The 17,492-nt window shown below is 36.5% G+C and overlaps 1 protein-coding gene across 30 annotated transcripts in view; it reads right to left on the bottom strand.

The window, feature by feature from the left end:
* Positions 1–17,492, bottom strand: part of SCAPER (S-phase cyclin A associated protein in the ER) — a 407,833-nt gene that overhangs the window by 206,045 nt on the left and 184,296 nt on the right. For all 30 annotated transcript variants that reach the window (XM_081549564.1, XM_081549573.1, XM_081549582.1 and 27 more), the window contains 2 exons: positions 9,390–9,455; positions 1,218–1,344 (listed from right to left, as the gene is read on the bottom strand). In XM_081549564.1, the coding sequence (XP_081405690.1) occupies positions 1,218–1,344; positions 9,390–9,455 (193 nt within the window). The remainder of the gene's footprint in view (positions 1–1,217; positions 1,345–9,389; positions 9,456–17,492) is intronic.

Raw genomic sequence — 17,492 nt, 5'->3', positions numbered from 1 at the left:
GTCAGGAGAATGATATAAAAAATTGTAGTACTAACACAATGTAGTACTCACTACACAATAGAGAAAATAAATGAAAAATAGCTACATCTATAAGCTTAAATAAAACTTAGAGCCATAATTTTGATTGAAAAAATCAAGAAGTCTGCAGTATAATATTTTATAAAGGCCAAATACAAGCAAAACAAAATATTAATTAAATATAAATTTATGTGATAAATCAAAAACACTATTTTTATAAAACAAAGAAAGGATACCCCTTTAATTCTATACAGTATTTCCTGAAAGGGAGCAGAGGCAGGGGGATAGGGTGAAGAAGGAATCCAGTGGGAACTATAAATAATAAATATACTGGGATCAACTTAGTTCTTGGGTTGGTCATGAGATCATAACCCATTGCATGTATGTAATTGGTATTACTACATTCTTTCATATATATAAAATACTACACAATACAGTTTAAACCTAGAAAACAAAAATTGCAGCTAATAAAGATGAACATTACCTTAAACAAAAAAATTAGAAACCACCTAAGTGATATAAATTGTATAAATTGTGATATGTCCATTCAGTTAAAAAGAATTTACAAGACACGATAGAATATTTACAATAAAATTAGCAAGATAAAATACTGTAAAAATATACAGTAAAATATTAGAAAAAACACAATAAAATGTCAACAGTGGATATTACAGGGAGTTTTATTTCTTTTTTGTTCCTTTAAAATTTTCTATAGTGAATAATAAATACTTTTAAAACCATTAAGGGTTTTTTAAACTGTCACTGAAACATTTAAAGACTGTAAGTCATTAAAGAAAACTATCAAATCTTCTATTGGAAACAGAAAGGAAACTGGTGTTTTGTGAAAATCTGTGATTTATGAGCTTTATAATTCAAAGTCTTATATTTTCTGCCATAAAACTGTATATCTTTATTACTCTGATTCTATTTAAAATAGAATGTCATGTTAGGAAAAATATGACTGAAAAAACTACAAGGTAACGAATGTATTTTTACCATAGAAGACTTCAGTTAAGACAACTAAAAACAATTTCAATATCATTAAGAACAAAAAGAAAAATATCCACCAATGGTTGACTGGCTTTTGGAAACACCAGAGAAACACATATACTTAAGAGTTTGCCTTGTAGTTCCATGGCCCGTCATAACAAGAAAGAAACATAAAGATTACGGCCAGAGGCCAGAGATGAGTTACATACCTCTTTTTCCAATATTCTAGCGACCTCACCAAGGGTCCGATCTAAAGCAGAAACCTTATTGCTTGCCCATGAGCCACTGTCTTGTACTTGTAGTTGTTTTAGAAGATCTTTGGCTAACCGCTGAAGCCTTGGATACAAAATAGAAGAGAAGAATGACATGAATGAATTAGATTACAATATATCATTTTCCAGAACACTTTTAAACAAAAGTTACTTTCATTATTATATTAGAAACTGCTTCATAGAGTACCTAAGGAAAAGAAAAACAAATCACTCCTAAGGCTGGTATTACTCTATATTCACAAACACCAACCTAGTCTTTGTGACACGAAACAGACCTGGAGGACAGTACTGTCCATCCACAGGCTCAGCTGGAGCAGTTGCTGCCATCAGTTTCTGCGTTACTCTTACACTAGAACAGACTTGATGATGGGGAAAGGTCAGAGTATGATGGCAGAGAAAATGAGGAGAGGAGCCTGAGCAGGTTTTCATATTTTGATATAAATCTTTAAGGTAATTATAAGCATTGTAAATTCTCAGAATGTCAAATTCCCCATGTTCCAGTTTATAAGCCATTTGGGGACTTCCTGTCACTGCTGATGTCATTTAGACAACACAGCATTTGCTTTTATTTGCTTTTCACCAAGAATAACACATAACACACACCTGGGGCTTCCCAGGTGGCTCTAGTGGTAAAGACTCCACCTGCCAATGCAGGAGACATAAGAGATGTGGATTCGATCCTGGGATGGGAAGACCCCCTGGAGGAGGGCATGGCAATCCATTCCAGTATTTTTGCCTGGAAAACTCCATGGACAGAGGAGCCTGGTGGGCTACAGTCCATGGGGTCGCAAAGAGTTAGACACGACTGAAGTGACTTAGCACGCACAAAAATAACACATATTTCATAGGATTCTTTAGTAAGGGGACTGCAGTAATATTTCTTTGAAGCCCTTACTTCTTCTGTTTCACAGACCTCATTCTTTGAGCAATCTTCTTCTCCTATCCTGTTATTCGTCAGAGCATCCTACCAACAGACACTCACCACACACCATCCTAGATCTCTCCACTTTCCCCCATATGCCACTTCCCCTCCCATACAAAAGATTGGTATGATATGGCTTCAGAATGTTACTAATAAGTTTGTCCAAGTCTGCTCACGCTTGCACTCTTCCACGAAGACGTCTTCATATATTGCTCCATCTCCTCATAATTCCACTCTTTCCCTTCTCCCCCTTGCTTTCATAGAAGAAGATTTTACACTTCATAGGGAAAATGGAAGCTACTGGAACAAGGAAATCCTTACTTTCTGCCAAAAATCTATAAGCATGTGAGCATTTCCCCCATACTCCTTTATTTCTCCTATTACAATCAAGGAAGACTGATTCCTCCCAAGTAGGGCTAATCTTACCACACTGGCTCTACACGCATGAGGTCTTTCTGGATCTAAATCCTGCTTTCCCTGCTTCAGTGTCTTTGCAAATCCTTTTATTCATTCCTTCTGAAACATTTCCCCCACCTCCAGATTATCTAGAAAAATTCTACTCTTCCCTAAGTTCCTAGCTCAAACATTGCTTTCTCTGATCTATTCCTTCAAGTAACTATCACAAGTCTCTCTCACACAGAGACTGACAACAGGATTTCTGGTAATGACGGGAATGTTCCATAACTATTATGTACAACCTGGTGGCTGCTTGCCAAATGTACCTATTGTGCACTTGAAAGACAGTTAGTATGACTGCAGAACTTTAAAAAAAATTAACCATTTTATTTCATTTATTTTTGGTAGTACAGTGTCTTCGTTGCTGCATGTAGGCATCCCCTAGTGGCAGCGAGTGGGGGCTACTCTCTAGTTGCGGTGCCAACGCTTCTCCTTGCGGCGGCTTCTCTTGCTTCTAAGCAGTGTCTCTAGGACTTCAAATAGATGCAGCACGCAGGCTCAGCAGTTGTGGCTCACAGGCCCTAGAGTGAAGGGGCTTCAGTATGAAGAACTAATTTAACTTAATTTTAATAATTAAAACAGCCATACGTGGCTAGACGCTATCATACTGAACAGTGCAGAAGCACAATATTAACTTTATGAGAGAGGGCAGTTGTCGGACCATTCACCATCTTATCCATAGCACCGTTACATAAGTACACTCTAGAAGTACTGATGTATGGTCTAAGAAGAAATTTCTTCTTTCTACTAATCTTAATAATATCCATAACCTCATATGTTACAAAATACTTTCATGTACATGATCTTATTTGTCCTCTGAAAAACATTATCCATCCCTGTTTGAATGCTAGGGCTTAGGAAGATGAAGTGACTTTCCCAAGGCTTCATGGCTAGTAAATGCACTATTGGAACTAGGAACCTATGCCTTTCATCTTCAGACTTCATGCTTTGTCTCCACACCATATTAGTCAATTCAATATGAAAATTTTATTCACAAATGAATAATAACCTAGAACACAATTTCATCTATTTATGTAAAAATCTTTAATGCTCAAAGAATACAATAGCAACTGCAGTTCAAAAAGGCACTTGTGAACTCCAGTTTAAATCTAAGCCATCCATATGGAGTTTTACTTTGATAAGTCACAGAATGAATACAAACTCTAAATTCAGAAATACCTATGCTTAAATTCTGGCTTTATGTAAACAGTGGGGAGGTTATTTAAATACTCAATCTCCATTTCTTCAACTTAAAAGTGGAGATTATATATACATTTTTTTTTTTGTTAGAGCTTCTGAAGATTAGAGGTAATTAATGTAGTGTACCTAACACCATTCACTAAAGCAGACATTGAATAAATAATAAATAATCAACTATTATTACTACTTACTGACAGAAAGTCTCAATCTAACATTTTGAGAATATAAAAAATACAAAAATGGACCAAGAGCAACATAGTCCTTTTCCTCCTAATCGAATGTGGGCTAGAGTCCCATCCGATTAAAGTAACTGACCTTATCATGTGGACGAATATTGGCAGCAAACTCCACTGTGTGACAGATAAGTAGCCACTTCAGCTCTTGGCTGAATAAAGCCTGCACACCGTGTAACTAAATATCCAGCCATAGCAACAAATGCATATGAATCTAGTAGTACTCTTACCAAGAACGCTCACATTCCACTGAAAACCAGGGGTATTTAGGGAAGCACAAGGACCATTTTAATCCACAGAATACAAGAGGCTTATATTTCACCCTGAGGTAAATCAAATCTGGGACTCATATGAACCTACCCCTCAAGGAAGAATGCCAAATGAAGGGGATGCTGTGGTAACATGAGCTAAACCTCTGCTTCATTCCTGGCCTCCACAGAAGTACCACAAATAACATAGCTCCTCTCAAGAAAAAAAGCATTAGATTTTGATTCATACTATAAATAATGACTGAATGTCACAGGACTCAAGTCCTAAAAGTTATAGTTTCCTTACAGGGCAAGAACAGGAGCTGTTTAGAGGGTGCAGTTTTTTAATCCAGAAATTGCTATTTGTGTAAATTCTGGCAGATAATTTTTCTAGCATGAAAAGAAAAACTAAAGGCTTCGTAATTCCTAGCCCAGAACATGAGAAGTATCTGACAGGTAAATGGCTTTGTGGAGAATTTTTTAAGGTCAGATATTTTCTTCTCAAAATTTGAACACATTTTAACAATTCTCAGTTCAAATCTGTTACTGGTAAATGTGAAACGTAACGGCTCCTCTGTAAGGAGCCTTAACTTTTATCACAGTAAAGTTTTGGAAGGTTCATTAGGATCATTGGGAAGATTTTTAAGTGTAAGAAGGGAAACTGGGTCCATGTTAGGAAATAACATTGTTCTTTAGTGTGATGGGCAGGAAGACATAAATATATTAACTTCCATTTTTTCTTTTAAACCTTCTCTATTTGAGAGGTACACAGTCTAAATTTAAGCCTACAGGTTGCCCTTCCATTCTTAAATTATATGCCTAAGCCTGTATTTCTAAATGTAAGAGTTTAAGAAATCCTCATATAAAATGAAAAAAGCCAGTGTGCATATATTGCCTCCCATATGGAACATCTTTAATTGTTGCCTCCAGTATCCTTTCTTGTGGATAAAGAACCCATCTACCCTTTCAGGGAATTATGTCATCCTCACACTTAATACTAGATGTGCTCAATGCTATCAAGGAGCTGCTGTTCCCAGGCCCTCACCCTTAGTGGAAAGATCTAGAAAATGTGTGTACATTATTTTATATAAATATAAAATATATATAATTATATATACACAAAGATGATGCCTGAGCAACAGGGCTTTGAACTGTATACATCCATTTATACAGATTTTTTACACTATGTGTATACCACAGGATTCATGGTTGGTTGAATTCGTGAATGTAAAACCTCGGAGGGGAAGGGTTGACTGTAAAAGTTATAGGCAGATTTTTGACTGCTCAGAGGGTCAGAACCTCTAAACCTCACTCCGCACTGTTCCAAGGTCATGTGTGTGTGTATTCCTACACTTTACATCTATATTTATTTCTACATATATGTTGGAAGATATAAGTTAAAACTGATATCTACAATTCCAATTCATCACTGCAGGATTTTCTATTCTCCTTGAGTATATTTTTTAACTCTCTTCTCTAACAGTGAGCAATATGTCTTCCAACATCCTTAATATATTTACTTATGTGAACGACCCCCCTAACATATCACCCATCTTTGTTTATTTACACTATTATCTACCTGCTTGGCTCTGACTCCCCACACTGGGCTCTTCTGCTCTTCTCACCCATGCATGGGTTTCACAGCCTTTACAAGGCTCCCCTGACAGACTGGGCAAGGATGACATTCCATAGATATGCCCTCCTCACTTGGCTCTGATTCCCCAGACCAGGCTGTGGTGTCCTACCCCACATGGAAGCTCCTGTACTCTGCTTGGCTCTGAACCTTCACACCTGGCCTCCCCTCCTTAGTCCACTCAGGCTCTGACAGCCACCATTCTGCTCCCGCTGCATCCAGTCGTCCAGTCAATGCAGATGGCTATTTGGTGGTGCTCTCTCATCTAACAGCTATAGGACTGAATTTTTCTGGAAGGGGGAAGGGAAACTGGAGAAAGTCATTTTCATTTATTAAATAGAATAATTTTATAAGGAGACATGTCTTTTCATCTCATTTTTGGTTACCTATTTCACTCAGTTACAATAATTAAGCTTTTTGAGAAAAAGGATGACTCTAAAGTTTTAGATGACTTAATATAAGGATGGACCTGCCATTTCTTAAGATAAACAAAAATAGAAGGGGTAAGTTTTGGAAACAAATTTCAGGAGTTTACCCTGACACATGTTCACCTGAGGCATTCAAGTGAACAGAGAGACATCCAAGTGGAAATGCTAACATGAAAGCTGGATATTGTATTCTGGAGTTCTGGGGACAGGTCTGGATTGGAGACATGAATTTAAAGTCCATCCGGATACTAGTTGTTTAAAGTCATGAAAATAAATGAGACTACCAAGAGAGTAATTCTCTACCTGAACTCTCAGGACAAAGGCATGCTAATGTCAGAGCTCAGAGACAAGAAACAATCAGGCAACAGGTAATGAAGAAGAGCAGTTAGTCAAGTAAGAGGAAAATCCAGAGAAAGCTATAGAACAGACTATTACATTTAAGGGCCCCCCCTTGAAGTATATCTTGCTAGCCATGACTTAATAGTCTCCTCATACAGTGACTAAGGACTTGACAAAATGACTTGCCTTGGCCAGTGAGACATCAGCAAATGTGACACAAGTAGAGGCCTGATCTGGTCTGATATTCCCTATCACTGATGAACACTATGCAAAAACACTGATGCAAAAACCCTCAACAGAACAAGCCAAACAAATTCAACAGGATATTAAAAGGATTATTCACCATGACCAAGTGATCCGTCATCATCCAGGAGGCTGACCCAAGCTTCATAGGGGAATGGCAGTCATAGGGGAACAAGAAAACAAAGTTGTGAGCAAAAGCTTCAAGACTTCTGAAGCTAAGGCTCAGAAGTCACATACTGCTTCTGCAGTAGACTGGGCATCAGAACATGTCAAAAGGTCAAATTCAAGAGTAAGGTTAATGGAGTCCACCCCTTGATGGAGAGGTGGCAAAGTTATATTGCAAAGGGCCATGCCTTCAGGAATGGTTCAGCAACTTCTGGCCATCTCTGCCAACACTATACTGTGTCATATATTAAATTTCCTCAAATTCTGGATCCATTTCTAGATTGATTTTAAAAACCGATTCCATTAATTTGTATTACTACTCACATGCCAATGCAAAATTATTTTAACCATGTTACCTGAATCTACTTCACTTTCCCTCTTTAAAAATTTTTTTCCTGGGAATTTTATTTTTCTAAGTGTTCTTTAAAATGCTTCTATCTCTAGCTTTAAGAAGGTTGTTATTTTATTGAAATCACATATTTGTAGGAGAATTTAAAGAGAATTTACTATACTTTGTCTTCTATCCAAGAGTACAATTTGTCTTTTAACTTTTATGAGTCATTTTTTATATCCCTTGTTAGCATTTTAAGCTTTTATTTTTGTAGAGCCTTCATATTTCTTGTTTATTCTTAAAAGTTTACTTTACCATTGCTATTATAAATGATATTTATATTTTCTGATTATCAAAAAGAAAAGCTACTACTTTTGTATCCTAGATATGCTGCTGCATAACCTTAGGCAAGTTACTTACTCTATTTAGGGCTTAGTGTCCTCATGAAATTCATTGTGTTGATGTGATTAATAAATGAGTCAACACATGTAAAGAGCACATAAGGTAAAGGTTCAGTAAACACATTTGGAAATCAGCCATCTTACTGAATTGGTTCTCTTGTTTTGACTAGTTCTTCACCTGATTCTCTTGAGTTTTCCAGATATACAGTATGATCATAATCTTGACAATTCCATTAACATCTTTAATATTTTATACTTCTATTTTTCTTTTAAAATAACAATGGCTAATAGCTCCAAAACAGTACTAAAGTATTACCTGATGAGTGCTTTATTTCTGACAGGGAAGACTATTTCTATTACAAATGCAAATAACAGCTACATTAAAATGCTATTGCATATCTATACCAACAACTGCTTATAGATATTCCTCCATCTGCGGCACGTAAGTTGTTTCTTGAGTTTTTCACTATTGAAAGTAACATAAAAATAGTTATCTTTGTATATAAATATTTGCACACATTTTTCATTATTTCACTGGGCAGTATGAAGTCTAAAGTGGATGTCCAAAGTAGCGGGGGGATAAATTAGATGAGTTTGGGACTAGCCAACTATATAAAATAAACAACAAGGTCCTACTGTACAGCACAGGGAACTATATTCAGTATCTTTTAATAAACTACAATGGAAAATAATCTGAAAAGAATATATGTATAACTGGATTACTTTGCTGTATATCAGAAACTAACATAACATTGTAAATCAACTATAATTAAAAAATAAAACTTTAAGTACTAGAACTTAATGGTGTATATATAGTGAATAAAAGATCTTAAAAGTAAAAGAAAACCAAAGTGGACATCCTAAGCTCCAGATTCACATAGGCTTTCAGTAAGACTACACCAATCTGCCCCCCAATAGCAGTATTATATGAGTACCCTTCTCTCGCTGCACCGCTATTGGCAGTCTATTTGAGACAAACAAAATGACGATGTTTTTGTTCCCTTAGTTAGTACACTAGTAATTACACTTACACCCAACAGTGGAGCCTAAATCCTTATCTGTCAAGTGGCCCCTGCAACAATCCTGAACAAGATCTCCTCAGAGTAAGAATCAGTACAGCCTTGGCAGAACTCGCTTTGTTCAAATAGGGTTTCTCTACCTCACCACTACTGATGTTTTGATGTTTGAATGAGATACTCCTTTGCTGTGGAGGACTATCTCATACACTGAAAACAGTGTAACAGCACCCCTGGCCTCTACTCACTTGATGGCAGCTGCACCAGTTTTTCCAATCTGTGATAACCAAAATATTATCACGTATCCCCAGATACGGACAAATGACCTCTGGTAAAATCACCCTCAGTTGGATATATGGTGTTAGAAGAATAAAATCCTAGGCACTGGACACAAAAGTCTATGACCACAAGCGAATGATAATGGTTCAGGCACACTTCTGTTATAGGCAGAGACTAAAGAGACAAATAAATAAAATGTAGGCTAAAATACTCACTTTGCCTTATAGGGTGAGTCCAAACCAGAATTTTTTGCTTCCAATAAACTCTCATATTCCTTGGCCCTGGAAAGAAAAGAGTTTTATCACTGTTAGCTATTTCGTTGTTAATTTTTATACCAAAATAAAACTTTGGTTATGTTTTTCCCCTCCCAGTATTAAGAATATTACTATGCTGATTTTTAACAATTCCATTTCTGACACTGCTTCTTTACAATACTATAAATGCAATCCAAAAAGATTGAAAAATACATACTTCCTCACAGGACAGAAAATCATAAAAACATTTCTGAGTTAGGGACTTGGTACAGAATGGTGCTTATTTTTCAAAAATATAAAAATCATAATTAAATTTGAAACCATATTAAGTTTCTACAAAGTGGTTGAGATGGATGAATATCAATGTACCTCAAGAGGTATTCAAGGCAAAATTACTGTTGTTGTTCAGTTGCTAAGTCATGTCCAACTCTTTGTGATCCCATGGACTGCAGCACGCAAGACTTCCTTGTCCTTCACTATCTCCCAGAGTTTGCAAAAACACATGTCCATTGAGTTGGTGATGCCATCCAACCGTCTCATCCTCTGATGCCCCCTTCTTCTGCCCTCAATCTTTCCCAGCATGAAGGTCTTTTCCAAAGAGTTGGCTCTTTGCATCAGGTGGCCAAAGTATTGGAGATTCAGCATCAGTCCTTCCAATGAATATTTAGGGTTGATTTCCTTCAAGATTGACTGGTTTGATCTCCTTGAAGTTCAGGGGACTCTCAAGAGTCTTCTCTAACACCACAATTCGAAAGCATCAGTTCTTCTGTGCTCAGCCTTCTTTACGGTCCAACTTTCATATCCATACATGACTACCGGAAAAACCATAGCTTTGACTATATGGACCTTTGTTGGCACAGTGATGTCTCTGATTGTTAATATGCCGTCTAGGTTTGATATAGTTTTTCTACCAAGGAGCAAGTGTCTTTTCATTCTGAGGCTGCAGTCACTATCCACAATGATTTTGGAGCCCAAGAAAATAAAATCTGCCACTCTTTCCATTGTTTCCCTATCTATTTGCCATGAAGTGATGGGACTGGATGCCATGATCTTCGTTTTTTGAATGTTGAGTTTTAAGCCAGCTTTTTCACTCTCCTCTTTCATCTTCATCAAGAGGCTCTTTAATTCCTCTTTGCTTTCTGCCCTTAGGGTAGTATCACCTGTGTATCTGAGGTTGTAGGTATTTCTCCTGGCAATCTTGATTCTAGCTTGTGATTCATCTAGTCTGGCATTTTGCAAGATGTGTCCACATAAAGTTAAATAAGCAGGGTGACAATATGCAGCCTTGATGTACTCCTTTCCCAATTGTGAATCTGTTTGTTGTTCCAGGTCCTGTTCTAACTGTTGCTTCTTGATCTGCATACAGGTTTCTCAGGAGACAGGTAAGACAGGTATTCCCATCTCTTTCAGAATTTTCCAGTTTGTTGTGATCCACACAGTCAAAGGCTTTAGAGAGTCAATGAAGCAGAAGTAGATGTGTTTTTTGAGTTCCCTTGCTTTTTCTATGATCCAAAAGATGTTGGCAATTTGATGTCTGGTTCCTCTGCCTTTTCTAAATCCAGTTTGTACATCTGAAATTTCTTGATTCACGTACTGTTGAAGCCTAGCCAGAAGGATTCTGAGCATTACCTTACTAGCATATGAGATGAGTGCAACTGTGTGGTAGTTTGAACATTCTTTGGCATTGCCTTTCTTTGGGATTGGAATGAAAACTGACTTTTTCCAGTCCTGCAGCCACTGCTGCGTTTTCTAAGTTTGCTAACATATTGAGTGCAGTACTTTCACAGTACCATCTTTTAGGATTTTAAATAACTCAGCTGGAATTCTATCACCTCCACTAGCTTTGTTCATAGTAATGCTTCCTGAGACCCACTTGACTTCACACTCCAGGATGTCTGGCTCTAGGTGAGCAACTACACCATCATGGTGATCTGGGTCATTAAATTCTTTTCTGTACAGTTCTTCTGTGTAAAGAATAGTCATTGAAGTCTAGAAATAATTTTAAGAGGCAGTGGAAATGATGACCAGATACTCAAAGATTTGTTTTGTTCTGCTTTTGTTGTTTATAGTGAATAAATGCCAAAAGTTTGCAAAAATCTAATAACACTTCTCTGTCATTGTTCAACTAAGCTCCAGCTTGCATGTTCTAGCACTTAAGAGCCATTAACAGGTCAACAATCAGCAAATGTCACTTCTATAATATATTAACAAAGATTTAATTTTTCAATTTCTCTTTTCAGAGGTCAAAATTTAAATTCTGACCATTAATCCAAAGGGTTTTAGTCTCTAATTAGTGACTGGTGAAAGAACTAATCACAATATACACCAATCCAGACAGCGATGACTGGTGAAAAAAATAAAAACTGCTTCACAAAAACCTGAAAGATGCAAATTACAACAGGCTTAATGAGAGAAAAAATCAATCTACCATAGGTTATGCTTGGGAATGAAGAAATAACTAAATTGGAATTAAACATTAAATTAAATATGTTTCAACCTACATGTGCACATTGAAAGTGAAAGTGTTAATCACTCAGTCATGTCCAACTCTATGCAACCCCATGTACTGTAGCCTGTCAGGCTCCTCTGCACACAGGATTTCCCAGGCAAGAATACTGGAGTGGGTTGCCATTCCCTTCTCCAGGTGAATTTCCCGATGCAGGGATTGAACCTGGGTCTTCTGCATTGCAGGCAGATTCTTTATCATGTGCTCATTGAAAGTGAGTGTTAGTAAGTCGGTCATGTCCGACTCTGTGACCCTGTGGACTGTAGCCCACCAGGCTCCTCTGTCCATGGGATTCTCCAGGCAAGAATACTGGAGTGGGTTGCCATTCTCTTCTCCAGGGGATCTTCCCGACCCAGGGATTGAACTCAAGTCTCTTGCATTGCTGGCAGATTCTTTACCGCCCGAGCCAGGGAAGCTCTCAATGTGCTCATTGCTCTCAGCATATCAAAATGGGGAAATAGCCACACTGTACTTGCAATTGTGACCTCATATGAAGGTAGGAACAATTACAGTTATGTAGGGTTCAATGTAGGAGAAGGCAATGGCACCCCACTCCAGTACTCTTGCCTGGAAAATCCCATGGATGGAGGAGCCTGGTAGGTGCAGATTATGGGGTTGCTAAGAGTCGGACACAACTGAGCGACTTTACTTTCACTTTTCACTTTCATGCATTGGAGAAGAAAATGGCAACCCACTCCAGTGTTGTTGCCTGGAGAATCCCAGGGACGGCGGAGCCTGGTGGGCTGCCATCTATGGGGTCACACAGAGTCGGACACGACTGAAGCGATTTAGCAGCAGCAGCAGCAGCAGGGTTCAATGCATTCCAAGCACACGTGCCAGGAGCTATACACTCACTGTCTTGTGCAGTCTTTAAAAATATGTCTTTTCCTCATTTTACAAAAAAGAAATTGAGGCTTAAGAAGTTGTCTATTATATCAAAACATTTCTTCATCTGAGGCTTCAAGTGGAAAAGACTGAATGCATTCTCCCATTCATCCACACTTAACTAGAAAATTATAATACTATCCAAAGATATCCTAACTCTACCTGAAATGGTAGCTAAGCACTTTTTCCTAACTCGAATCTTGTCTTGATTCACTTTTAACAATTAAATACTTATTTCCAGAGTTCATACTCTGTATAAACTAAACTAGAATATGGGGGATAATAAGAGTTATATATAGCAGGGATGAGGTATATACATAGTGGAGCTATTCAAGATATTTATTCTCCACAAGGAAGAGGAAGATAACAGCATTAAAAGACACATAATTCTGCAAAGCTGAGTAGGTAACAGATGAGAACTGTCACACAAGTGCTCATTACCACCTAAGATGCTAGGGGGAGTTTCCTCAAGGAAATGGAAAGTGTACCTGATTGAAAGATAGGTAGCATCTGAATACACAAAAAGAAAATGCCATTAACAGGAGAGAGAAGTGAGCAAATAATGCAGACACAGAGGGAAACACAAGTTATGCTGAAGGAACTGTGTACAGATCCCTTTGGCTGGAGCGAAACATTAAAATATGGGAATGATGAGAGATAAGACTGAATACTCTATTATAATTAAATTCTGATTATTTATTTTTTTGAGATAATGACTCACTTTATTAATATTTTAAATTTATTAGTGTCATGTTGTATACTACATTTCCTCACTTTTAGTCTCCTTGTTATCATGATTATATTTTTTCTCAGCCATAATGTGGGATATTTATTTACTCCATTTTTTTTGGCTAGCCTTTTCATAGGCTCTTTTGTTACCAATATGCTCAAAGAATTAGATCTTATCAATTTCTATTTAATTTGTTTTTATCTTTATAAAGATATAGTACATTATAAGTGCCATATGTGTATTTGTTAAATAAAAATAAATAAACCCATACCATTTTCCAGAAAGGAGATATGAATATTGTTCTAACCCTTGAGTTTAGATCATTTCTATTTCAACTGATAAAATAACTTAAGGTTAAAATTTCATTCTGAGTAATTTTTTGGACTTATATATGTCTATAAGTTTCATTTTCTCACTGTCACAAATTTCAAATAGTTTATTTCCATTATTTCTTACTCCAAAAAAAAAAACTCATTACATCAAATATTTTCTGCCCCATCCCCACACTTTGGTTCCAAAATGTTCATTTTTTGTCTTTATAATTTTTTTCATTTTTGGGTCAGCTTTATTGAGGTATACTTTAATACAATAAATACTTGAAGTTTTAAACCTACATTTTGATGAGTTTTCACAATTGGGCCTACCAATGTAAATGAAACCACAATCATGATATAAAGCATTTCTACCACCCACAAAGTTTTCTCATGTTTTTTTTTTTTGGCAATAACCCTCTTTCCCCTTCCCTTACCCTTCGTTCCTAGCAACCAGCTGTCTACTTTCTACCCCTAAAGCTTTCTGAATATCAAGTCATACATACTCTCTTGTGTCTGAATTAATTCATTTAGAATAAATCTCTTGAGAGCCTTTTATAATGTTGAATCCATTATTAGTTTATTTCTTTTCACTGATTTACAGTGTTCCATTCTTTGGATGCCATAATTTGTTTATCCATTACCAGTTGGATATTTTACTTTCCAATCTGGGGCTACTAACTACTACGAACATTTGTAGACAAATCACTGCATGGATAAATGTCTTGATTTCTCTTAGATAAATACAGAAGTGGGAGCTGAGCTATATGACAAGCACCTGCTTAACCTTAAATTACCAAAATGTTTATCAAATGGGTCATTCCAATTTGTACTTCTACCAACAAAATATAGAGTTTCAGTTGCTTTAATCTCCAACTATTACTGGTGAATGGCCTATGTCTCCCCTCAATTCTGTCAGTTTTCCCTTCATGTATTTCAGTTTTCCCTTCATGTATTTTGTGGCTTTCTCACATGCATATATGTTTGTAATTGTTATATATTTTTGATGGATTCATTATTTCATCACTATAAAATGTCCTTCTTTCCTTATTGTACAATTTTGGTCTTAAAGTATACGTTGTATTATATTAATATAGTTTAGCTACATTATCTTGCAGAGGTTATTCTTCTCATGAAGTATCTGTTTCTTTCGTTTCACATTAAGCCACCTGGGTTTTTATATATCAAGTGAGTCCCTTGTAAATAGCATATAGCTGAATCATTTAAAAAAAAAAAATTCATCCTGCCAACCTGTATCTTTCACTGGAGTCTTTGAAGTGAAAGTGTGAGTCACTCAGTCATGCCTCACTCTTTATAACCCCATGGACTGTAGCCTGCCAGGCTCCTCTGTCCATGCGATTTCCCAGGAAAGAACACTGGAGTGTGTTGCCATTCCCTTATTCAGGGAATCTTCCTGACCCAGGGATCAAACTCAAGTTTCCTGCATCGCAAACAGATTCTTGACTGTCTGAGCCACCAGGGAAGCACTGGAGTCTTTAATGCACCTATATTTAACATAATTACTGATAAGGACAGATTTACTTCTGCCATTTTGCTATTTTATGTATGCTATCTTTTGTCCCCCATTTCCTTCATTACTGCTTTATCTTGTGTTAAATGTACCATCTTCATTCTACTCTCATTTCTTCACACATACATACATACGTACATATTTGTTTAGTTATTTATTTTCTTCGTAGGTGACCTGAATTATAATTAACATCTTATTTCATAACAATCTAGCTAGAATTAGTATCAGCTTAGTTTCAGTAGTATACAAAAGTGTTCCTATGTAGCATTTGCCTTCCCAGGTGGCTCAGTAGTAAAGAAGATGCCTGCCAAGCAGAAGATGTGGGTTCAATCCCTGGGTCGTGAAGATCCCCTGGAGAAGGAAATCATAATCCACTCCAGTATACTTGCCTGGGAAATCCAATGGACAGAGGAGCCTGATGGAGTACAGTCCATGGGGTCGCAAAAGAGTCAGTCACGACTTAGCGACTAAACAACAATATAGCACTTATCCTTTACGCTATAATTATAAATCACAGCTTTACACAGTGCGTTCCCATAAACATAAGTTTATAGTTATTATTTTGTGCAGTTCACTTTGAATTCAAATGGGAAAAATGAGTTGCAAAAATACTACATTTACACTGACTTATATAGTTATTCCTATAGTGTTTTTTTATTTCTTTGCATGTATTCATGTTACTGTCTACTTTTTTTTTTTTTAAATCTCAGACTGAAGATTTCCTTTATAGCGTCTTGAAGTACAGGTCTACTAGAGACAAACACTTAGCTTTTGTTTATCATAAAATGTATGAATTTCTGCTTAATTTTTGAAATTTTGCCAAGTATAGAATTCTTGGTTGACAATTTGTTTTCTTCTCCCAGGAAGCTGAATGTATTAATCCTACTAGCTTCTGACCTCCATATTTTACTATAAGAAATAAGCTGTTATTATACTGCAGATATTTTATATATGAAGAGTTGTTTCTCTTTTAGTGCTTTTAAGATTTTCTTTGTCATTATCTTCCAATGTTTGATTACGTGTCATAACATGGATCTCTGCATTTCTTCTACTTTGAGTTTGTTGAACTTCCTGGATCTGCAGATTCATACACTTCATTAAATTTGGAAAACTTTCAGATATATTTCTTCAAATGTCCTCTGCCCTTTGCTCTCTCTACTCCCCTTCTGCAATGCCCCTTACATTTATGTTGGTATGCTGGATAGTGTCCCACAGGTCTCTGACTTTCACCCATTCTTTTTTCTTTCTCTTCTATAGAAAGGATAATCTCAATGGACAGTTTTCAAGGTCACCAATTCTTTCTTCTACCTGCTCAAATAACCTGATGAACCCTTTAAGTAATTTTTCACTTCAATTTTTGTACTTTACAGCTACAAAATTAGTTCCTTTAAAAAATTTTTTATCTCATTATTAACCTTTTCCAGTTGGTTAGATATCATTCACATGGTTTCCTTCAGCTCCCTGATTACATTTTAAATTTTTAAAGTCTTTGTCTAGGAAGGCCAATGTCTGGGCTTCCCTGGAGACACTTTCTATTAATTTCCCTCCCCCAAAATATGGGCGAATTTTCTTTTTCTTTGCATGCCTTGCAACTTTTCCTTAAGTACACACTCTTATATTTAAAATGGATAATCAACAAAGACCTACTGTATAGCACATGGAACTCTCCTCAATGTTACATGCCAGTCTGGGTGGAAGGGGGGTTTGAGGGAGAATGGATATATGTATATGTATGGCTGAGTCCTTTCACTGTTCACCTGAAACTACCACCACATTGTTAACTGGCTATACCCCAATACAAAATAAAATGTTCAAAGTTACAAAAAAAAAGATCAATGCCATATTAAAAAAACAGATATTTTAAGCATTATAATGTAGCAACTCTAGAAATCAGATTCTCTTTCCTCTCAGGGCCTGTTTTTGCTTATTGTACATTTGTTTAGTGACTTTTCTAAACTAACATTCTAAAGTTTATATTCTTTGCCATTATGATCCCTGAAGTCTTGGTTCCATTATTTTAGGAATCAGCTAGTGATCCAAGAGATTTCTTTGAACATCATAAATAATAACAACAAAAGTCCCAATCTAGTATTTGCAGATG

Source organism: Giraffa tippelskirchi, chromosome 12 (genome assembly GCF_054371585.1).
Source record: "Giraffa tippelskirchi isolate mGirTip1 chromosome 12, T2T-mGirTip1v1.2.pri, whole genome shotgun sequence".
NCBI lineage: Eukaryota > Metazoa > Chordata > Mammalia > Artiodactyla > Giraffidae > Giraffa > Giraffa tippelskirchi.
The sequence above is the reverse complement of the archived record's forward strand: the minus strand, read 5'-3'. Positions and strand labels throughout refer to the sequence as shown.